The 24,649-nt window shown below is 45.6% G+C and overlaps 1 protein-coding gene and 1 pseudogene across 1 annotated transcript; one reads left to right on the top strand and one right to left on the bottom strand.

Moving 5' to 3' along the window:
• Positions 1 to 107: 107 nt before the first annotated feature.
• Positions 108 to 21,456, bottom strand: Dmrtb1 (DMRT-like family B with proline-rich C-terminal, 1). Its single transcript, XM_013022200.1, has 5 exons — positions 21,449 to 21,456; positions 6,564 to 7,408; positions 3,360 to 3,565; positions 883 to 1,096; positions 108 to 188 (listed from the first exon to the last, which is right to left on the bottom strand). Exons 1-5 carry the CDS (start codon positions 21,454 to 21,456, stop codon positions 124 to 126), a joined length of 1,338 nt encoding a protein of 445 aa, XP_012877654.1. The 3' UTR covers positions 108 to 123.
• A 413-nt stretch (positions 21,457 to 21,869) lies between these two features.
• Positions 21,870 to 22,901, top strand: LOC105989930 (annotated as a pseudogene).
• Positions 22,902 to 24,649: the final 1,748 nt, after the last annotated feature.

Raw genomic sequence — 24,649 nt, 5'->3', positions numbered from 1 at the left:
TGGAAATTAGCTGCCCACTTAAACCTATCAATATCCTTCTTTCCAACACTACGATGAACATAAACAAAAAAATCATTGCTCTAACACCCCTGACTCCCCTGCCGGCTGAGGGTGGCCTGGGGCTTAGTTAGACTTCTCCTGAGATGATGGCTGACTGGGTTCTTGGGGAGCCACTGCGCCCTGGTCACCTGTGAAAGACAAAGGAGACAGCTGATTTAGAAAATGCGAGTCACCTGTTCTCACATGCAGAATTTTTTTCTCCAAGGTTTCCCTACCATTCCCAGTCCTGTGGCCAGTGAATGTGCCTGAACTATGTCAAGTGGAAGACTGGCATTCTAGCCCTGGACACAAAAAACTACAGATGCCAGCTCCACCTCCACCTCTGTTCCTCACTCGCAGAATTCCCTTGTGAGGACAGCACCACTATGGGTCCACTTTTGCAGGTGCTGAATAAAGCCTGGAGGAGAGAAGGTGCTCCTCAAGTCACGCAGCTGGAATTCAGGAGCCAGGACTCATGTCCGGGCCACCACCACTGGGCCAGCGAGCTTCCAGCCGCCTAGGCCAGCTCATATGGATATTATATACAGATCAAGAGTGCAGCAGGCCTTGGGGTTGGGAGCATCAGACTCCCCCAGCTCAGGAGTTGGTTCTGCCGGTCACATTGAAGACCCCTTGTTCCAATCCAATCCACAATCCTAGAAGCATCTGGGGCCTGCGAATCCTGTGCCCCTCCCACAGATGCACACTTGTGGAAATGGCATGAGGGTGTGGGGACCGGTGGTTCAGATTCTGTGTCCTATACCGCTTCTCTCCACCCCCATGTCACATGGCTCTCCTCCTTCAGAAAGTCTTCCTGGCTCTTCTGGATATGGGGAGACTTACCAATGTTCTCCCTGTCTGTATCAGACAGGATGGCCAGAGAAAAAGGCGGTGGTGATGGTGGTGGTGGAGGTGGTGGGAGGAAGTGGAGTGCAGAGAGAAAGCCTGGTGGCAGGAACTGGGGCTGTGGCACTTGCGGGGGTGGGGGTGGGGGGGGTGGCGGCGGCGGTGGAGGCGGGTAGTAGGTTGGTTGGAAGTCTCTCACTGGTTCCGACACCTGTGTGACACACAGCAGAAAGCTGAGAGACAGCTAGGTAAGCTGGCCAAACACATTTCTCATTCCCCAGAATGGGTGGCTCCCTTTAGTGTAATCACAAGACACCTGTCACAGGACACTTGGAGCAGGTGTTCATTAACACCAGCTAAAATGACTGAAGGCTAGAAGGATTGCAGATCTGTTAGGCTAAGCCTGAGACCAACGGATCATGACACTGAGGGCATCTTCTCTTCTGCATGTGCTGGGGGATGGTGTCCATATCCTTAAGGACTAGGAGGTGAGTTCTATTGCTACCTTGGCAGTACTGATAAAAAGCAGATTCAGGGCTGGGATGTAGCTCAGCGGCAAAACACTTGCCTAGCAAGTTCAATGTCCTGGGTTCGATCCCCAGTACCAAAAAAGAAAAAAAAAAAAGACAAAAAGCAGATTCAGTGAAAGAATGCTAGGAGCTCCCGAGCTGGTCAGAGGCAAATCTGTGTGAGCCCACTGAGCTGGTCACAGTGCTGCTATAGAGTCAAATGCAACTTGATCCAAGAGACTCCCTTTCTGGTATAGGAGATGACTTTAACGCAAGTGTCAGGAGACCTTTGGGGCAAGATGTCAACAAGCTAGGTGTAACCTGGCTGCTCACAAGGCAAGGGAGGCTAGGCGACTCAGGCATGTGGCTCCAGAGGCCAGACTGCCATGTTTGGGCTCCTTCAGGTGGTGGACGCTAGGCCCTGCCCACTGGGAGGATCTAGAAGGGGGAGAGGCAGTAGGAAATATAGGAAACTGTCATGCATTTGACTCAGGCACCATTAGGCCTCTGAAGTACTGTTAAGTGCTCCTCAAAGTGTTCTTTGTCAAGTGAGTTTGAGAATCCTCACATCCTGTTCCCTACATTGGAGGGTCAGATATGATATACTTAAGGCTCTAGATAGTTTCCTTACATGAAAGCAGCATTTCCTGACTTGATTTGACCACAGGAAAGGGAAGAACTTCATTCCTAATCAGCTACTATGTTCCAGACCCTGAGCTAGGCACACCTTATTGAACCTGTTCATGAACAGGTGCTCCTATGACTCTGTCACACTAGGACCTCACCCTGAGTGAGCTCCTGGTCAGTCAGGACACTTGTCTTGGGGGCAGAGTTGAAAGTACACCCTGAGCCTGTTCAACACCAGATGAAGCAGCAGGTGCACAGGGACAGGACAAGGAAAGGGGGGATGTCCCTAAGGAGTGTCTCCAGCCTGTGCAGGGGCAGCAGAACACAAGTAAAATGACTCACCAGCTTTTAGGTTTGCAACAGCTTCTCTCATATACCTGATCCTCCCTCAGATGTGACTGGGCTGGAAAGGGGATTATTAGTGCTTTAATCCCAAGATGTTCAGCTCCTGTCAGGAATCTGTGGTGGGAGCTCAGGCCCAGATAACTGACTGAGATCACAATCTTAACATACATTAAGATGTCTCACACACCCATCAGTCAGAGCCCTGCCCTGGATGGCAGGTTCAGGCTTCTGTTGAGTAGAAGGTGCATTGTTGGCTCTCTTTGGCCACAGCCCCTCTCTCTGTATGGAGACCGGTGACGCCCTGCTTTCCTGGCTGCAATGGGTTAGCCAAAGGCAACCCCACAGGTGCTGGCAGCAATGAGAAGGGCCAAGAGCCAGGTCTGCTCTGCCTCTATGTGAGACACACACTTAGGGCAGGAGAAAACTTCCAAGTGCTAGAGTCAATGATGTTGGTACACTTTCTAGCTACCTACCAGCCAGCTGCATGATCTGAATCTCAGTCCCTCATTCATGCAGGAAGCATGGAGGCCCTTCTAGCAGCAGCATCCCTTTAGTCAAAGCTAGTGATCACCCTGTGCTCTGCAGCCTTCTAGCTTTGAAAATGTCACAGGCCCAGAGGTACAGCCCCCTCTACAAAGGGCCCTCCTAGAGGCGTACCATTTATGACCACTGGCTTCCAAGGACTACAAGCCAATAAAAGTCAGCAAGGGGGGCTGGGAACGTGGCTCAGTGGTAGAGTGCTTGCTTAGCATGCATGAGGCCCTGGGTTAGATTCCTCAGCACCACATAAGCAGAAAAAGCCAGAAGTGTCACTATGGCTCAAGTGGTAGAGCACTAGCTTTGAGCTGAATTGCTGAAAGACAGTGTGGAGGCCCAGAGTTCAGGCCTCATGACCAACCAAAAACAAAAACAAAAAAAATAAATAAATAAAAGTCAGTAAGGGAAGCCAGGATAAGGAGGAGGAAGCTGGAAAGAGTTGGGGTTGGGACTCACCAAGCCTCCTCCATGGTAGTGGCTGCAAGAGACATGCCGGAAGCTCCTCTGTGGGGACAGCCCCAAGCCTGGGGATGTATCCTGGTAGCCCAGAGAGAAGGTGCAGTAGGAATGCATGGTGGAGCAGCTGGGGTACAGCTTGGAAGACTCTCTCTCCATGTACTCAGTACCCACCACACAGCTGGAGTTCATGCTCAGAGGATGGCCTGAAGAAGAAAGGCAATGAGAGAAATATTAAAAATAGGACTGGAAAGAAAAGGGTTCACATTACTGTTCCAAGGTAACAGCATAACAAACACTCATACCCAACTAAAGAACTCTCACATTCTGAGATGAGCAGTGGCGGCTCATAACTATAACCCTAGCTACGCAGAAGGCTAAGATCTGAGGATTAGGGTTCAAAGCCAGCCCAGACAGAAAAGTCTGTGAGACTTTTATCTCCAATTAACCAGTAAAAAGCTGGAAGTAAAGCTATATATAGCTCAAGTGGTAGATGTAAGCCCTTAGTGAAAAAGCCAAGCAAGAGCACAAGGCCAAGTCAAGCACACATGCGCACGCACAGAATTCTCACATTCCATACTTTCAACCTCACTGCCCTTTAGTCCTTCAATCCTACCCCTCTACTCCTGCTTCATTTTGAGGCCTTTGCAGATGCTACTCCCTTGACTTGGAAGGCTTTTTCTACCTACTTCACTCTGCCTCCAAAGTCCTCAGCACAGGTAGTGCCTGACTTACCATGGTTCAATTTAGTGATATTTTATTTGTCCATAGTGCAAAAGTGGTATACATTCTAGAGAAACCAGATGGTATTTTGATCTTTTCCTGCACTGGCAATATGCAGTAAAATATTCTCTCAAGATACCAGTCATCTGCAGCAAGGTGCAATTTTCTCTGAGCCAGCCAGGTGGTCACCAGGAGAAATAGCCTTTATGTTAAACTGCTTTATGTTAACTGTTATAAAAACTAGCATATTACATGCAATAAGAAGATTTTTGACTTAAGTTGCTTTCAGCTTATGATAGGTTTATCAGGACAAGAGCCCATCATAAGTTAAAGGTCATCTGTATCCTCAACTCTTCCTTGGGACAACTAAGCCATCAACTTTAGATTTCTGTACATTAATCTGTGTGATTCTTTGATCACTGGTACATACACACCACACACAAACTAGATCCCAGAGGACAAGGAAGGTATGTTAATCAATCCTCTTACAAATACCCGAGATACAATCTGAAGGAAGAAGGATTTAATTTAGCTCAGTTTCAGTCCATGCTCACTGTGGTGAGGCAGAATATGATGGAGAGAACATGGAAAAGCAAGCTCATCACCTCATGGCAGCCAGGAAGCACAGAGAGAATGTCTGCTAGTGGGCTCTCTCCTTTTCACCTTATGTGCCACACAGAACTGCACTACCACCCATCCCAGTTCTGTATATGGGGAAGTGGCACTCACATTCAGAGTCATCTTCCTCCCTTAGTTAATTCCTCTCTGGAAATACCCTAAGACACACCCAGAGGTATGCTTCACTAGCCTACTACGGGCTTTTCAATTTTGTCAAGTTAACAATCAAGATTAATATAGAATGAAAGTTGGGGTGTGGCTCAAATGGAAGAGTGCCTGCCCTGAGCAAAAAAAGCAGAGTGAATACATGATGTCTAAAGTTCAATCCCCAGACACTGGCATAGAAAGAACTAATGAACAAAAGAAAGGGGAAGAAAAAAAAAGAAAGACGGGGAGGGAAGGAAGGAAAGAAAGTGTATGCCACATTGCAAACACTGTTTCTGTTGAGTGATGAATAAAAGAAATGGAGCCCTCACTACTCCTGCCAAATCCTTAAATTAGAAAGATGGATTTATCTTAGAATTGCTGTTTAGGATGGGTCTTCCCATTATACAGCCACTTTCTTGGATACCTAGGTTTCCCAGAAAGTTCCAAAAGGCAGAAATGACCTTCACAGCTCTACAAAAACCAGTTCTCCAGAATACAGAAGGAAGAGATTGTTTGTTCAATGCTAAAGGATGAGCAGCTCCCTGACTCTGACCTATGTCCTTTCTATACTACCATGGAACAAAATACCAAGAAAACACATACCCATTAGGAGCTATTTTTATTTTTAAAATCTCAAATCTGCCTGTAGTTCTAGCTAGTCTGGTGGCAGAGATTGGGAGGATGGGGCTTGAGGTGAACCCTGGGCAAAAACACCATGAGTTCAAAAAGTTCCATCTCCATCACCTTTATAATAATAACAAATAAAAATTTTTTTTAAATTCCATCTCAACCAATAAGAAGTTGGGTAGAATAGTGCATTCCTGTCAACCCAGCTACAAAAAAAAGCATAACGAGGAGGATCAGGGTCTAACCTGAACCAAGCATAAACACTTAAAAATAAAAAACCCTGAGAATGTGGCTCAAATAGTAAAGCAGCTACCTAGCAAGGTCCCATGCCCTGGGTTCAAGCCTCAGTAGCACATACACAAATAAAATGCCTCAAATCTACATGTGACTTGGAATTATGCTTAGTACTGAAAACAACACAGGGAACATGCACAAAGTGGAGAAGAAAAAGTAGCAAGAACATCTTTGTAGGCCAGCTACTGTGGTATGCAAAGCAGCCAAGGAGCTTCTGTTTGGTGCCCAAGCACACCCTAGGCAGGGGAAGAGGGAACACAAGGGGTGCACGCAGGCGCACTGGAGAAATCCGCAGCAGAAGCGTTTTCTGCGAGCACAAAGGGAGGGGAGGATGCGCAGGCGCAGTCCACGTCTAGCCCAGCCAGCGGCTCCACCCTGACAAAATGGCGGGGGGGGGGGGCCAGCGTGCAGTGACAAAATGGCGGGAGCAGGCGGTGAAGTGTAGGCCCTGTGGAAGGGAGGTGGTCCGGGAGGAGAGACCTACGTGCGCTCTAGGGCTGTTTTACCCCCCAGACTGTGCCCACAGAGACCCCACTGCTGAACCGGACCGGCACCATGGTTTTTCTTGCAAAATGGAAACGAAAAAACTACTAAAAGGCCTCGGGACGGCCGCTCCTTTCCGCCCCTCCATTTTCCTTCCTGTAAAGGCCCTCCCACTAACCCCTGGCTCCCCCTGAGCAGCACGCCCGCCCCACGCTGGTCCGTCTGGGCCCCACGCTGGTCCAGGCCGCCACAGGGGAACCGGGTGGCCTGTGAGGCCGCGCATGCGCACACGCACGGCAGTCTGGGACTTACGGAAGTCGGCGAACGGCGAGGTGGGCACAGGCCTCAGCGGCCTGCGCAGCTCTGGACGGCAAGGGAAGGGCCGGGCCACGGGCTCAGGCGGCACCGGGGGCGGCAGCGGGGGCACCACGCAGCCGGGCAGCCATGAGGCTGTAGCTGTGCGATCGCTTGGTCCCGCGCGGCTCTGGCCACGACTGCTCGGCACTGGCTGGAAGGCGCTGGGCCCGGGGCTCCTGCCTCGCGGAGGCCTCTCCATAAATCGAGGGGCCCCGCAGCCCTCAAAGCCCAGGCCGACGCCTCCGGCGGCCGCCAGTGGAGGCGGCAACAGGTGGAGGCCCGGGCCGGGCATGGCGGCCGCAGCAGCCGTGGCGGCCATGGCCGCAGGGGTAGTGGCCGTGGCCGCGGCCGCAGCCCTGGGAACCACTGGCGGCCCCGGCGCGCACAGGGCCGCCTCGGGCTCCTCCTCGGCCGCCTGCTTCTTGAGCACCTTCTGCGCCGCCATGATCTTCTGGCGCTCGGTAATTAAGTAGCACTTCTCGCAGGTGCAGTGCTTCCAGCTGCACTTGCCCGAATGGCCCTTGACCGGCACCAAGAAGCCATGGTTCCGGCATCTGGAGCATTTCGGGGTGCGCAGCGTGTTGTCCGCCAGTTTGGCAAGGTCCGCCTCACACGCCCGCCACCTTTGGGATCTGCAGCGCGAGTGGAGCAGGAGCGAGAGGCGCCCCACAAGTCCCCGGTGCCCGGGGCATTGGATACACTTGTAACAAAGTTGCTCTCGGGCTGTCCGAGGAGCGACGGCAAGACGCTTGCACTCGCTCTCCCTCGTTGGGGTGCAAAGTTTGCAGAGGGTCCGTCCACTGGGCAGTTAGGTGCAAGAGATTGGGCGTCATAAATCATTTTAAAGTGGAATGCTTATGCTTGAGACGTTGTCTGAATTATCTGACGTCTTGGGCACTTACTTTTCCAAACTCCCTATTCCTGTCAATCCACAAAAGGTGTTTTATTTAAAATTAAAAAAAAAGTTCAACGATCCACAGATTTTAAACTCCTGAGGAACCAGCTCTCTGTAAACACATTCCTGTAGAAAAAGCATTGGAAAGTGCAAGTCATTATTCTCTCCCCCCAAAGCTGCTGCTTGTTTTATTTCATTTTTCTCCCCTATAGAGGAGCCGTTCACAGGGATGCTTCTAGGAACTTAGTGCAAGCGTGGTGTATGTACCCTTACAGAGATTTCCATTTCTTCAAGAGTCTCCTTGATGTTGAGTGCATTTCTAGAAGATGGGGCATTCCAGTTGTTAATACCTTCCAAAGTTAAGCATAGTTAAAAAAAAATAATTTTGTCAGTTGTGGGGCTTGAACTCAGGGCCTGGGCGCTGTCTCTTTTGCTCAAGGCTAGCACTCTACCACTTTGAGCCAAGTTGTACTTCCGTTTTTTGAGTAGTTGGAAGAGTCTCACAGGAACTTTTCTGCTCGGGCTGGCTTCAGATCTCATCCTCCTGAGTAGTTAGGATTACAGGTGTGAGCCACCAGTGCTTGATTTAAGATGGTTTTAAAATAAAATAGACATGATATTCTGGAGTAGCTTGAATCAACATTCAATTCTTATGAATTTAGTTCTACCTATAAAGCAAGGGTGGAGAATGAAGTATCCCAAACTTCTTGGGGCTAGTGGGACTAGAACCCATGATCAACCAAAAGAGTCACCAACACAGTCAATTGGGTTAGGAATTTTTATTAGCTGCATGGCTACTGCTCTCCACTAGAGGGACAAATGGCTCGAGGTCAAAATGGGGTAGGCCTATAAAGGAAAAAACCACAAGGGGCCACTCACAGGTGGCCAGTGGCAGTTTTGCAATCAGCAAGCAAGGTACAAAAGCAGAGCTAGCAGTTAGTGATTATAAATGGTGATTACATTTCCAGTAACCAAGGCAATAAGTCATCAAAGCAAAGTTCACATCCCAGATTTTTCCTTTGTTCTGTTCCCAATTCTGGGTTTAACTGATATTGATCAGAACCCATTCCAGGCTCTTCTGGGGTTTTACTTCTACTTACAGAATTTCAATAACCTGGAGTTTAGCTCTCTATTTTAATGAATTCTTTATCTTTAGAATTTTCCTTTTAATCACTAACCTTGAGTTTTTCTCTACAAAGAGGTTCTGCCTTTAATGTTTGGCCCTATTCTTAATAATCAATTAAAAGCCACTCACAAATGGTCGTTTCATATTTTAGCATATTTGCTGAGCAAGCAGTCATAACACAAAAACAGGATATTGGCGGTTATCCTTGGAGACTGTCGGTCCTATTTTTGCTCACTTTTTCAAGTTTCAGTAAATGTCAGACTACGTTCCTATTCCAGTCCCAGGGTCTGTACCTGGTATTTGTTTGTCCCAGTTAAATTTCCTCTTTCTTTGGTCTAATTAATTAATAACCTATTATTTAATTTTGACCTGGTTCCAACAAGGTATCTTCTTTCTGCCAATGGGTGTTTGGCAGAAATATATAATATTATTACTAGAGCATACAAAAACAACTTAAAAATTGGCCTGTTACATTTGACCAAACATGTAATGAATTCACCCCTAATATATTGTTATCTCGTATTGATGATGTTATTTTTCTAGGTTTGGTCATTCAGGCTGGAGTGCAGTTGGCTGTTTGCATTGGTAAGTTTTTTTTGGGGGGGTCTGGTCGTGGAGCCTGAACTCTGGGCCTGGGCACTGTCCCTCAGCTCTTCAGCTCAAGGCTAGCGCTCTACCACTTGAGCCACAGCGCCACTTCCGGCTTTTTTCTTTTTGCTTATATGGTGCTGAGGAATCGCACCCAGGGCCTCAGGCATACAAGGCAAGCACTCTACCACTGAGCCACCTTCCCAGCCCAATATTCACACTTTTTCATTCATAAAACAACTCTCTCTGAGCAGTGTCCTCAACCTTAAAAACAAAAACAAAACTCTTTTGCATCCTCACATCTTTGAGGGGGCGGGGGTTGCCAGCGCTGGGGCTTTGTTTTGTATCTGTGCCAAGGCCTGGATGCTGTCCCTTAGCTTTTTTTTTTTTTTTCTCTAAGCTCGCACTCTTATCACTTGATCCACAGCTCTACTTCCAGCTTTTTTGTGGGCATGCCTATTTTAGGTGTGTGGTCCCTGAGCTATTTCACTCAAGGCTAGCATTCTTACCACTTGAGTCACAGTTCCACTTCTGGCTTTTTTCTGGTTAATTGGAGGTAAGAAGAGCTTTACAGACTTCCCTGCCTGGACTGGCTTCCAACCTCGATCCTCAGGTTCTTAGCCTACTGAGAAGTTCAGCTTACATCCATGAGACACCAGCACCCAGCTCAGTCCCCACATCTTCTAGGGCTACGTATGGCTTCCAATGACAGCAGTTCCTCTCATGTGTCAAACTCTGCAGTTATCCATCCAACAAAAAATGGGCAGTTGTAATGTCCATTGTCTTATCACAAGCTAAAGAAAAAAGTAGAAATCTGCAGAATCCTTCAGTGTTTTTCAATATCTTGTCCTGTCAGTAATCTTACCTGAGAAAGTACTCGAAGACAAACCCTGAAAAATTTTACTTTGATGCTAATAACTCTGCAGCAGCCCCATATACTCTTCACAAACTCACTTCTACCTGGGCCTCAACTTCTTTGCAATTAGCCTTCTCACTACATAACTCATCTGAATAATGTTGTCTCTGTCACAGTGAGGCCTAGTGAAAGCTAATTGTGATTTCAGACTTCACTAAGGAGCATTGATTTTATCTAGATGCATTTGACCTCCAAATCTATTGAGTTTAGCATATTCTGAGCTATAATGGTGCTCCAGATAGGCTTTTTTGTCATTCCTACTAATTCATTGGCACAAACGAGGTACACAGGTTTGCTTTTGACTTCAAAAACAAAAACAAAAACGTCACTTGTATATTTCTCTTGGAAAGATCACTTTATATAGTTTTAATTTTCCTGTAGTCTCCATTTGTAAGACGTTATACTACTTAGGTTTTAATAACTTTCCAGTGTGTGTCTGTCACCAACAATGCAATTATTTTGCTTTGATCTCTGTTCTAATCCTAACTCTTACATTTGGAACATATCAACGTTTGCATTGTCAACTCTAGAGGTCTTTTCTGAGTAATGTTTTCGAATCTTCATCTGAGATCCAGTTTATGTGAGGGTTAGTGACCATGGCCATATATAAAGGTTAGATTAGTTACCTTCCGTGTTGGCAAAGACATTGATGAATCATTCCTGTTGGAGGCAAGCTCATCAGTGTCACAAGGAGTAACCTCTGAATATGCTCTCTTCAACACCAGATAGTTGCAGTTTCACCACAGAGTTCTGACACCTTCATAACATGCACACTCCCAGACTGCTTGGCACTGATCTACAAGTTGTTGCAGTACAGGCAGAGGGCTTGGCAGCTCATTAAGCATATGTGTCTATTCTGTCATGTATGTGTTCTATGTATCCCATAGTGGATATTCCTTACTTGTCTCTCAAAATTGATGTTATTATTATGATTTCCTCACTGTAAGTTTTTTTTTCCTAATCCTAAGCCTTGGACTCTGGGTGTGGGTGCTGTCCCTGAATCTTTGTGCTCAAAGCTAATGCTGTACCACTTGAGCCACAGTGCCACTTCTGACTTTTTCAGATTAGTTTATTGGATATAAGAGTCTCACAAACTTTCCTGCCTGGGATGGTTTTGAACCGCAATGCTCTGATTTCAGCCTTATGAGTAGCTAGGATTATAGGCGTGAGCCACTGGCACCCAGATACCTTATTTATTGAATTTCAAATCCTGCCTACAGTTGCCCTGACAGACCTAGACCAGATGATTTTGCATTTGTTGTCTGGATATTCTCTACCCTTGCTATAAAGCAACTTAAATTCTGGGAAAAGTTTGCACAGACTTCATATTGTACCTAAGGACATAAAATTATTCGTATTCTTTTTTGGCAGGAATTTGTGACACTCTGAAGTGTCACAAAGAGGGTACTAGTACCCTTAAGTACTAGTACTTAAGCTGAAAGTATATTGTAGATCAGTTATATTTAAGGAGGTATTTATGGTTCATGCTTAGCTAAATGTGTATTTTTCACTGCCTTTCTTTGAAATCTCTGGTGATAAGATGGTAGTAGCCACAGACTGGGAAAAGCCTCCTTGATTTTCCTGAGTCTCTGAGTGAAGTCTACTTTATGTTTCCCACCAGCTCCCTAGAAAAAGGAAAAGGTTGCCACTATCAGGCTTACTAAACCCTAGAGGGCTGAAAAGAGGTTTATAGATCCCCTTTGAAGAAATTTATATTACTGGCCAGGAGTGGTAACTTATTCCTGTATTCCCAGTTGCTCTGGAGGCAGAGATGAGGGGGACCAAGGCTTAAAGCCAGCCCTGGAAGAAACTTAATGAACCTCACACTCATACTCAATTAACTGGGTACAGCTGGTAGTAGGTATCTGTCATCCCAGTTACATGCAAGCCATAATGGATGACCCTATCTAAAAAATAATCTGAAGCAAAAGTGGCTGGGGTTTGAATATCCTAGGTAGATGTTCTACCACTTGAGCCATGCCCCTCCTCTTTTTTATTTTAGTTATATTTCAGATGGGTTCTTGAGTTTTTGCTTGGGACATGTCTCTAAGCACAATCCTATCTAAGGCCTCCTCTATACACCAACATGCATGGCTTATTGAGTGAGCTGGGTTCTTGCTAAATGGTTTTCTCTCTCTTTTTTTCATGTGCTGACCAGAACTTCATTTCTCCCATTCTCAGCCTCTCAAGTAGTTAGAATTATGAGTCACCACACCTAGCTAATCAGTATTTTTTTTTTATGGTACTGGTATTTGAACTCAGGGAGTCCTTCTTGCTAGGCAAGTACTGTACTATTTGTCATCCCCTGATCTTAACAGAAGGTCAGAAAATATGTTCCTTATATTATTTGACCCTTAAGGAATTTCACTGGTAGCTTTACATCCATTTAAGCAAGTCTAGGTTTGTCTTTGCTTTTCTCCTTCTATATTAATTTTATACTTGGAATTAAAAAAAAAACAGTCCTTTAGGTGAAGGAGAGGCAAGCTCATTTTCTTATCTGCAGTCAGAAGACTGGGATCATAGCTACATTGTTCCACCGCATTGCAAAATATGATCATTTAGCATTATCAGATTTAAATTTGAACAGTAATATTGGATAATAATGCCTTCAAAATAAAAATAGTCATTTACATTTCATGCTTGACCACCCAAATGTCTTCATTTTCTCATCAATGACTTAAGAAAAATTCCATATAAAGCAAACCATTTGAATGAATATGTTTTAACCTTGTTTAAATAAAAAATGTTACCATATTCCCTTAATAGCATTAGAGGGAAAATATCCCAAGGTGTTAAGAATTTGTGTAGTGTTTTAAAGACATTAATACACAAACATTTATCTTTTTTTTTGGGGGGGTCCGGTTATGGGGCCTGAACTCTGGGCCTGGGCGCTGTCCCTCAGTTCTTCAGCTCAAGGCTAGTGCTCTACCACTTGAGCCACAGCGCCACTTCTGGCTTTTTTCTTTTTGCTTATATGGTGCTGAGGAATTGAACCCAGGGCCTCAGGCATGCAAGGCAAGCGCTCTACCACTGAGCCACCTTCCCAGCCCCCAAACATTTATCTTTTTAATCAGTAGTCACGACATAAAAATGCAGAAACTCCAGAGTTTATATATTAACAAATCTAAGGAGGAGAAGAAAAAAAGACTAGTTTATTTCTTTCTTCTCCCCAAAGTCTCAATTTGTATTTCAACAGCATGTTATTTATTTTACTCTTGGAAATGCAGGCAAATTGATAGTTTTATTTAGGTGGATGGTTGATTATTTCAGAGGTTGCTGCTTTTCAAAAGAAATATATGCACACATTTCTCTAAACAATTACTTAAAAAGACAATGGCATGGTATAAACATAGACTGGAAAGCAAAAAGTGGGGAGCAGAGTGTTCAGTGAATGCTTTCCCCCCACACTTGAAGCCTAGGACAGCTGTTTCTGCACCCTCCAGGCAATAGTCAGTTACTGTTAGCATTCCCTCCATATCAGGTCCTCAGCTCCTCCCACTACATTTCCCTCAGCAACTTGTAATCCCCAGCTGCAACAGCAGAATGCCTTCCACCCAACCTGAATTCCTCCCTGTCCTAGAACTCTCCTGGGATTGGTCGGCATTCCCACCCTCCTCCCAGACCTAGCTGCCTATGCAGAGCACCTCCCTCTCCAGCCCCAGTGTTACAAGGAACCACCTGGATGGGGACAGGCGCCATATTGCTCCTTGTCCTGTGAGGGACATGACCCCTCTAATAAACGACCTTATAAAGCTCCTTCTCTCGTATGTGACTGTGTCTGCCTGGTCTTCTGGGATGGTTGGGCTGGATTCTTTCAGTAATAGCTTGTGAGGACCCTAGACCCTTGGGGGCTATGATTGGGTGCAGAAAGTATGATTGGATGGCATGTATGGAGAAAGCCTGTTGCCAGTAAAAAACTGTTGGCTTGTGTTTGCAGCTTATGTATGCTATCCAGTGTTTAAGCAGAAAATGGCAAAGACACAGGATTCTGAGCTTGTGACATTACATGCTGATCCTGTCCAAAGACAGGGTATGTATCTGTTCTTGTGTGCCTGACCCTTGCTACATCCTGATTACCTGCCAAGCTAACATGTATTCTCTTACCAATTAAAAGCATAAGACTAGCTGGGAACTAGCTCAATGTCTATAATCCTACTACTCAGGAGGCTGAGATCTGAGGATCAAAGTTCAAAGCCAGCCCTGGCAGGAAAGTCCATGAAAATTTTATCTCATATTAACCAGCAAAAAGCCAGAAGTGGAGCTGTGGTTCAAGTGGTAGAACACCAGCTTGAAAGGGAAAAAAGTTAGGAGCAGCTCCCAGGCCCTGAATTCAAGCCCCAGAACTGGCAAGAAAAAGAAAGATGAAAGAGAAAGAAAGAAAAGAAAGAAAGAGAAAAGGAAGGAAGGAAGAAAGGAGAGAGAAAGGAAGGGAGGGAGGGAGGAAGAAAAGAAAAGAGAGCGAGGGAGGGAGAGAGAAAGAGAAGGAAGGGAGAGGAAGAGGGAGGGATGGAAAGAGAAGAGAAAAAGAAGGAAAGGAGGAAAGAAAGAAAGAAGGAAGGAGAGGATTGAGGAAGCTCAGGAATTCACTGGGGTCTTTCCTGTGAGGTCCTCTTGCCTCTCATGACCATTCTTTTTTTGTTGTTGTTTTGTTTTTTTGGTCGGTCATGAGGCTTGAACTCTGGACCCGAGTGCTGTCCCTCAGCTCTTCAGCTCAAGGCGAGCCCTCTATCACTTGAGCTACAGTGTCACTTCCAGTTTTCTAGTGGTTCATTGGAGATAAGAGTCTCACAGACTTTCCTGCCTCAGCTGGCTTTGAACCACGATCCTCACATCTCAGCCTCCTGAGTAGCTAGGATTACAGGCATGAGCCACCAGCACCCGGCTCATGACCATTCTTGTGAGTCCAGAATCATTCTTTTTGCCATCACAGTATCTGCTGGATGGAACCTCCGATGGCTGCCGAGGAATCTCTGCTGTGACTGAGGACAAAGGTGGCAGTAACTTGGTAAACAGGTGTGACTCCCCACTTTAGATAGTGCCCCCTTTCTGTCAGAGTCCTAGGTTTCCTAATGCCTTTTTTTTTTTTTTTTGTCAGTCATGGGCCTTGAACTCTGTGCCTGGGTGCTGTCCCTGAGCTTTTCAGCCCAAGGATAACATTCTACCACTTGAGCCAGAGCACCACTTCCAGTTTTCTGGTGGTTAATTGGAGATAAGCGTCTCATAGACTTTCCTGCCCAAGCTGGCTTTGAACCACAATCCTCAGATCTCAGCCTCCTGAGTAGCTAGGATTACAGGTGAAAGCCACCAGCACCGAGCTAACGCCTCTTCTTAAACTGCCACTGGTAAAGTTTAATCCACCTTCATTGAACAGAGCCTTGCATTATGAAGTGTATGGGTAAAGTACTGCACTCAATACAACGTTTCCTTACTACTAGCACACTAGTAAGGAAAGGATTATTTGCCTATAACATCTTTCTCCAGCAGCTATACCCCAATATCTTCCTTTTCAGCTTCTCTCCTGTGAACAATGAAAACTACTGAAGATTTCATAATGTGGAGGGGAGGATGCTTAAAGCCTGCCTTAGCATTTCTCTTCCCTCAAAGGAAAAACCTTACCTCTACTGAGCTATACCTAAAAAAATAAAGAGATTTTCCCCTAAAATCTGCTCCTTTGGGAACAAGTACGGCTGCAGCACAGTGGTTCACATCTGTAATTCTAGCTACTAGGGAGGAGATAGGGAAGATTGCAATTTGAGTCAGCAGACCTAAAAGGAAGGAAAGCCTCATTTCAATCCATAAATGTAACTCAACTATGTAGAAGAATTTAGCTAGGAGGATTGGGATCTGAGTCCAGTATTGGGCAAAAATAGGAGATCCTATTTGGGGGGAAAAAAAGGTTACAAAGTATGACCAGGTGGTAGAGTACTTGCAAAAGGGGCGGGGAGGGGGGGAATGGGTAGGATGGGGCGGGGAGAATGACAAGCATACACCAGGAATTTATCTCTCAAGAGTCCTTTCTATTTTATGTTTCAGAGGGCAAATTCAGTCCACATTGAATAGAAAACAAATGGCAAGAAATACTACTCTAATGACAAGCATACTGGGTAAAAACCCAATCATTAGTTGTTAGCTGTTACATACGTTGTTGCTTAACTTCTTTGAGCCTAAGTCACAGTAGTAATACCTTACAATGATGTGTGCAAATACTGAAGTATCCCTTGTTTCTCTCACTTGGCAATGATAATATTTAACAAATGGTAACTGCTTTGCAGGCCTGGTCTCATTCAAACGACCCACCATCATCTAGAAGAAAAGCACTTCCGTTGTGTCTATTGGACAAGGAATAACACTGCAGCTTAGCATTAAGAAAAGTCCTACCCAAGCTACCCGGGAAGTACAGAAGCATGTTTGAGTCCCCTCCCAGTGTCCTCCTCCTCACCCTCCTCTATAGTGCCTTCATGTAGCTCTTTCACTCACTTGAAATCTGAAGCTAGATCTCTAATTCTTGCAGAGCTGAGATGATGCATTTGAGTGCCCACTACAGCACAGGTACCTGGGCAGCTAGTTAACATGTATTATATGAAATCACAGAAGGGAGGGAGCTGGGGAGGGAATGAGGAGGAAGTAGTACCTCTTACTCACCCAAGGTCCCCTCCCATCACACAGCATGCATTCATCTGCACAAGCTTTTATGTGGCTTTAGGGCTCTCCTAGCACAGATTAAACCCAAACTGTAGAATGCTGTAGCTATCACCCTTTGTAGCTTGTGAACACTGTGTGGCCAGTGCAAATTCAGATGTGCTGACAGGATAAAAACATACCAGATTCCAAAGCTACAAGATGAAAAAAAAAAAGCAAAATATCTTAAAAATTTTGCATAGATTTCATGGTGAAATAATGTTTAAAAATATTGAGTTATGTAACATTTTTATGTGCCTTTTTAAAACTGTCTTAATGTGGCCTCCAGAAAATTTGAAATTATATCTAAAACTTGCATTTTCTTTCTACTGGGCAACCCTGCATAGATTTGTCTGCTTGGTCCTCCTCTCACGTGCAAAGACCAGGTTCTAAACAATAGCTCAGAGTCAGGATGCTGCATCTTCCTGAGGATGGCACCACTGTCTCAGCCATCCCTTGTCAGACTGGAGCACTTTCTCTAGTGTGAAGCTCTGCTCTTTGCCATATAGGGCCTTCCTAAGGGAAAATATGGCCTCATGTCTTAGAACTGAAAATGTTTACCTATTTAGAATATGCCAACTAGAAGAATCTAATAAATCGCTAGCTTGCATTTGAAACCTCTAATATACTGATGTTATTTTTATAATAATATAAAATTGGGCCTTGAACTCTGGGCCTGAGCACTGTCCCTGAGCTTCTTGTGCTCAAGGCTAGTTCTCTACCACTTGAGCCACAGCACCACTTCTGGCTTTTTCTGTTTATGTGGTACTGAGGAATCAGACCCAGGGCTTCATGCATGTGAGCCAAACACTCTACCACTAAGCCACATTCCCAGCCCTATAATAATATTTTTATATTTATCTTGTGGAGTACAAATTACCAGTAAAATAATATGCAAACTTGCAACAAAAAAAAGAAGTATCACAGCGTGACACAGGGTGGCCCAATTTGCCTGCGATCTTTTCTAAATAAATGCCCAGACAGTGGGTGCAGATTGATTGTGTTTGTATTACTTGAGAAATGGAGCCCTTGGGACACATACTATTGTTTACAACTCTGAAAAGTCTGTGTGTGTGTGTGTGTGTGTGCGCGCGCACGCTCATATGCACGTGCCCACTGTTCTTGGGGCTTGAACTCAGGGCCCTGTTCCTGTGCTTTTTTGCTCAAGGCTAAACTTTACCACATGAGCCATAGCTCTACTTCCAGATTTTTGGTGTTTAATTGGTGAGACAAGTATCATGGTCTTTCCTGCTCAGGCTGGCTTTGAACCACAATTTTCAGATCTGAGCCTCCTGAGTAGCTAGAATTACAGTCATGAGCCACTGTGCTCTGGCTGGAAAGTTAACTTTTAAAAGTATTTGATTAGTAACCTGTTTCTTCCTAGAACCCACCCCAGGTAAATAAGTACTACCACTAGGAATGCTAGTTTGTACAAATAATTCCTTAAATGAAAAGAGTACAAAGATGTGTTATGTACAGTTTTCTTCTGAACATGTAGAGGTTATTACCTCCCACAATATTTTCTTTAAACATGGCTTAACTTAATCAGTTCAAGGATTGTTGCTTTTTCCTCTTTAATTCCCCAGATAAGTCCAAAATATTTATTTTAGGAGACAGTTTAAGGAACTCCAAAATTCACAATCTGTCAGAGTTTTACAAATAAATCTCAGTCGAATGCCTATCATTGCTTCCAATTTGGTCAAGAAAAAAAAGCAAAAAAAAGTGTACAATTCATTAGAATAATTAGTTGATTGGAGTTGAAGAATTCTAAGAATAAACACTTGACACTCCCTCCCCCACCTCATAACCCCCTTAGAGTGAGGATTATAAATTAAATGTTCAAGATGGAAAATGGTCCAGATACACACTTAACATTATTGCAAGCATGTGGGAGACATTTAGATAAGTAAAAATCAAGTGTAGGTTTAAAGTATGGCCATGTTTTATCAGTTGACTACTGAAGCTTTATGACTTTGGTGTGAGGATGGGGGGAGAGGAACTGTATGTTCTGGAAAAGTAGAGGAGTGGCAGGAGTGCCCCCTGCTGCCCAGTGGCTGCCTCCCTTCCCTGCCACTCCAGGCTCTAGAAATTTTAGAGGTATGGTACTTCAATGGATAATGACTCAGAGGTCAGGAAGAAAAGAAGTAATATGTATTGCAAGCATTATGACATTGTTTAATTGAATGATATGAAGTTCATTACAAATTCAGGGAAGAATGAGATATATTTTTGTAGATAATAAACTGAGGTTCAAGAGTGTTAGATATGTCTTTACAAATTTCATTGCCACACATAGCAATTAGTCTAGGATTTGGACTTGGGGGATGGATGGCTTCAAAGCCATTATAAAGTGCTCCTTATACTGAAGCACATTGCCGGAGGCTAGAGGCCCTGAGCATAGCTCAGACTTATAGAACAATGATAATAACTACCCTAATTTGCTAGGACTAAGAGGTTTCAGGGACACTAAAACTGGGAATGTTCAGAGGAAACCCGGAAGAGTGGGTCACTAGCCAGAAGGCACCTGAACAAGCACCAGGTGGAAGAAGTCCTTGTGGCAGAGGAGGCAAGCTGCTCTGCTGTCCTGTCCCTCCCAGTGCACAGGCTGCTGAGCTACAGGACAGCAATCACTGCCTTGCTTCTTTTATGCTTTGACATATCCTGGGGCATGGTCAAAGAAGTTCACATCTATGCCAGTTATGATTTCTTCATAACTGAATCATCAGTCAGTAGGAATGTACTTAACTGAATTATTCACTCTAGTGGAGGGGAAAGAGCAAGGTTGTGAAGTTGGAGGGGGACTAGAAAGTGCCAGGAGAGTGATGGGAGGGCTGCTTGAAGTGTGAGTTAGCATGCAGAACCTTGAACCCAGTGCTTTAGGCATATTGTCTCACACTTCTGTGCACTTTATAACAGCCTTAAAAGATTGTTACTATCAACTCAAGTTTCAGGTTTGGTGAAGGGGGAAAAAAGCTCAGAAAAAGGCTAAAATATCTAAGGCCACACAACTAGGAAAACAAGTAGAACTCAGAACTTATGTCTTCCATTTTATCAGTGTGTGGCTGTGATGTGGTGGTATAGTAAGACATGTATATTTGGCCTTTATTCTAGGTCCTAGCATGGTCCCTAAGAACTTTGTGATTTTCTCAGTGATATGACAGGAACATCTTCTATAATAGTATTTGACCTTAGTCCCCAGTGAAGAAAGAACTGTGGGAACCCCTGATTCATAGCCAGTAAGTCAGAAGTATGGGAGGCCTTGCACTAGCTCTTGGTAGCTCTGAAGTAGCCTGTGGTGTCTGAAATTCATACACCATGCACTTTTCCAAGTCTGCCAGTATTCCCAGGAACATAAACTGCAAAGTCTTAATCAGCAAGTTTTTTTCCCTTTAAATATGCTATTGTTCTTATGGGAGGGGAAAGGAGAGGAGAGAGGAGATCAGGAGACACTGAGAAACCCAGTTCATGTATCTGACTCCTCTGTGCTCTCTCCAGCCAGAATCCCATAGTATTCAGTTAGTATTTAATGCCAGCCAAGGTGGTTTTTTAAAATTATGGTTCACATAAAGTGTGCAATGTGCTTTAATCATCTCAAGCGCACAGTTTACTAAATCTTCACAGTTATATACACACTCAGATCAGGATATTGGTTCTGAATTCTAGACCAGAAAACCTTTAAAAAAAATCCTTGACCTCCCATTCATCCACATACCATGGGTTTTTCAAGCTTTGGTGATGTTTAGTGATAAATCCACCTAGGATCTAGTTAAAATCATAGACCACTACCCTCAGAGAGCCTTGGTCAGAGGTCTAGAGTGTGAGCTGAGAGTTTTTAACACTCCAGGTGATGCTGAGGCAGGTGGTCTGTTAATTACAGTTCTGCCTGCTCTAAAAGAGAAAAGTTAAAGTCCTAAGCAAGACATTAAGGCCTTCTCTAACGTGACCCAATTTCATTTTTCCAGATTGAACTGCTGGTTCCCACCATGCTGAATTGTTTACCTCTCCTTAGTAAGTTACTCATTTATGTTTCCCTTCCTTTCACATGGAATTACCTTTCCATCCTCCTTCTTATACTACAGAATTTATCTACACTGTCATCTCCTCTGGGAAGCCTACCAAACCTCACCAGGCAGAATTACTTGGACCCATTTAGAACTTTATTCAAATTGCAATACTGATTTTTTTAAACCCCTTTGTTTAGAAGTAAGCAGGAATATGTCTTTTTGTTTTGTTTTGTTTTTGCTAGACCCTGAATTCTACAGTGTGAATGATGAATGATTTCATGTTATTGACTTACAGCTGGAGGCACGTAGTTCTCGTTTTCCATACTCACAACAGTGCAAGCTCCACAAGAGACAGAGAGGTCTCACATTCACTTTGTGTTCAAAAATCACGGCAAGGATTCAGAGTTCAATGAAAGCTAAGAGGTGAAAATAACCAGCATTCACATCCTCCCCAATTTAGAGGAGTATAGGTGTTGGGGTAGATGTCATCTCCATCAGAAAGCACAGAGTGTGTGGGTCTGCCAGATTCCTGTTGCCACGGAGGCACAGTTGAGGCCTCCACGAAGTCCTATGCAGGAAGATAAAGATGCATGCGCCCCCTACACCCCCTTACCACCTCACCTATTTACTCACATTCCCATGTCTACTCCTGTTTATATTTGTTGGCTTAATAGCATCCTTTTGGAGTCTGCGGCAACCAAGCTGGACAAAAGCCATTTGGGTATAAAAAGTTCTACCCATTGCTCTAGGCGCGAACTGGGAGGGCTGACCATCGGATCTAGCTGTCCTAGCGCGCAAGAAAGGTCGTCCCTAGCGGAAGGGGCGGCCCTAGAGGGTAGGGGCGGTCCTGGTAGGAAGAGGAAGAGGCGGTCCTAGAGGAACCTTCCGCGGGTTGACTCTCTCTGTCCCTCCTGGGATTGGCTACACGGTCCCAGCTGGCCCGAGTGCGCAGGCGCAGGTGTTCCTTCGCCAGGACGGTTGGGCCGGCGGGCTCGTGGGGGACGCTCACGACGCCTGGCTCGGCTGGACGAGAAGGAGGCCTCCTGAAGGAAGTATGTGCCTGGATCGGGTGGCCACATGTGACGCCCGCGGTGGCCGGGCCCCGCAGGCAGGAGGCACGGGCCGGGGCAGCCGGGGCCAGCCGTGGGCGGCCGTGTCCCCCGAAGAGTACAGCGTCAAGTTTGGCTCCCCCGAGTACCTGCTGCTGTGCGGCCTGGGCGGGATGCTGAGCTGCGGGCTGACGCACACGGCCATCGTGCCCCTAGACCTGGTCAAGTGCCGCATGCAGGTGGACCCCGTCAAATACAAGGGCATTATCAGCGGCTTCAACGTGGCGGTGCGCGAGGACGGGCTGCGGGGCCTGGCCCGCGGCTGGGCCCCCACCCTCTTCGGGTACTCCATGCAGGGCTTCTTCAAGTTCGGCTTCTACGAGGTCTTCAAGATACAGTACGCGCAGCTCCTGGGCGAGGAGCGGGCCTACAGGTGGAGGACCGGCTTGTACCTGGCCGCCTCCGCCACCGCCGAGTTCTTCGCCGACGTGGCCCTGGCGCCCATGGAGGCGGTGAAGGTGCGCGTGCAGACGCAGCCGGGCTTTGCCAGCACCCTGCGGGAGGCGGCGCCCAAGATGTACGGCGAGGAGGGGCTGTGGGCCTTCTACAAGGGCGTGTCGCCGCTGTGGATGCGGCAGATCCCCTACACCATGATGAAGTTCGCCTGCTTCGAGCGCACCATCGAGGCCCTCTACAAGTACGTGGTACCCAAGCCGCAGAGCCAGTGCACCAAGGCCGAGCAGCTGGGCATCACCTTCGTGGCCGGCTACATCGCGGGCATCTTCTGCGCCGTGGTGTCCCACCCAGCCGACTCGGTGGTGTCGGTGCTGAACAAGGAGAAGGGCAGCACGGCGTTGGACGTGCTCCGGAGACTTGGCCCGGTGGGCGTGTGGAAGGGCCTGTTCGCCCGCATCATCATGATCGGGACCCTCACTGCCCTGCAGTGGTTCATCTACGACTCGGTCAAAGTGTATCTCAAGCTGCCCCGCCCTCCCGTGGTTCAGGAGCCCCCATCCCTGAAGAAGAAGAGGAAGTAGGGCGTGGATGTGGGGACTCCTGATCCCACAGGCGTCCAGATTTCCACCAAGTCAAGTAGGGGTCTGATAGGCAGCTGGTGTGTAAAATGTTAAGGCCTTCGGGGAAGGAGGCATCATATGCAGTCAGAATGCTCTTTTCAAGGACTGATTCCTTCGTTTTGGCAGTCCGGGGGGACTTGCCCACGTTTCATTTGGGGGTTGTGGGGGGGGGAGGTTGAAGCATTATTTCTGGGGCGTTGGCAGTGGTTGCTTTAACTGGATAGCTTTTCATAAGTCAAAGGAAAAAAATCCTCACAGAAAGTAATGTTAGGTGATTTCGCATGCCTAGATATATTTCTTTGACTCACCGTATCTCAGACCTTGTGCAGGGGAACTGCTGCCTGCCTAAAACTCTATAGGATGGGAACAAAGCGAGGTTCTGGCCCACGGTGTTGGTCTCAAAAGGGGCCTGTACCTATTGAATAGATGAAGGCCTCATTGAATGGCTCTTGTTCCTGTCCATCCAGGTTAAAAAAAAATTAAAAGTAAAATTGGGTTTTACGTTGCCTGATAACTTAGAATGCATTCACTGCTTTGAGAGCCATGAGAAGGTCTGTATTTTCTCATTTTTCTTTGTCCCATCTCTTCCTGATGTTGCTGATTAGGCCTAGCTCTCTCCAGGAAGCGCTAAAATTGGATCAATCTGGAGAGCCAAAATGAGATGAAGGGCAGGCTCTGGGAATAAATATGTAAAGAAAAGCCTCTGTTCTCCAAAGATTTCTTTTGTATAACTCAGCTTTCAACAGCCATACATCCAAAGAAGACAATACCACCCCGACATTAAAGAAAAAGACCCTACAAATTCCTACAATTTTTTTGTTGAATATTAAAGAATAGTTTTGGTGACTTTGGAAGGAAACTCTTACTTGAAATGTAATAAATAGTATTCACTTAATTTGGTAAATGTTTCAGTGATCTTTACACTTGTGGAGATTCATAAAATTTATTCAAGTTCAGAAGCAGTTCTCTATAGCTTCACATTCCTAGGGAAATTATAAAAATCAATGGTAGTCCATGAATTAGAGATGTTTGGAAAAGGTGAATAAGAAATAAAGCTCAGACATCCTGGAGATTCAATGAGGGATATAATTGGGATTGGGGGGGGATATATATTTCAACATTATTTACCAAATTGTTACATGGTTGCCTTGACAACTTGTATTAAACTAGACTACAAACTTCAAATGTGTTCCCATTTTAACTTTAATAGTAAATTGATCCATGGTTAAAAGATTTTTTTTTTTTTTGCCAGTCATGCGGCCTGAACTCTGGGTCTGGGCACTGCCCCTCAGCTCTTCAGCTCAAGGCTAGCTCTCTATCACTTAAGCCACAGCACCACATCCGGTTTTTTCTTCTTATGAAGTGCTGAGGAATCAAACCCAGGGCCTCATGCATACAAGGCAAGCACTCTACCACTGAGCCACCTTCCCAACTCCTTAAAGGATTTTTAAGTGTCATGATTTAAGTATATGTAAGCTGTATTAGATAATCTGGACTTAGATGTCAGACCTTGTGAATAAGATAAAATGAAGCTAATTTATATTTAGTGCTTCTGTATTGCTGAAGCCTTTTTTTTTTATAATTGTGAAAATACTGAACAGAGGGGTTACAATTACATGGGCAAGATAATGAGTACATTTCTTATCAAGCATTGTAGCTGCCTTTGTTTCCCCTTCCCATCCCTTCCCATCCTCTCTCCGCCCCCCCCC

This window comes from Dipodomys ordii, unplaced genomic scaffold, assembly GCF_000151885.1.
Source record: "Dipodomys ordii isolate 6190 unplaced genomic scaffold, Dord_2.0 Scaffold61, whole genome shotgun sequence".
NCBI classification, from domain to species: domain Eukaryota; kingdom Metazoa; phylum Chordata; class Mammalia; order Rodentia; family Heteromyidae; genus Dipodomys; species Dipodomys ordii.
Note: the sequence above shows the minus strand (reverse complement) of the source record. Positions and strands in the feature narration are given on the sequence as shown.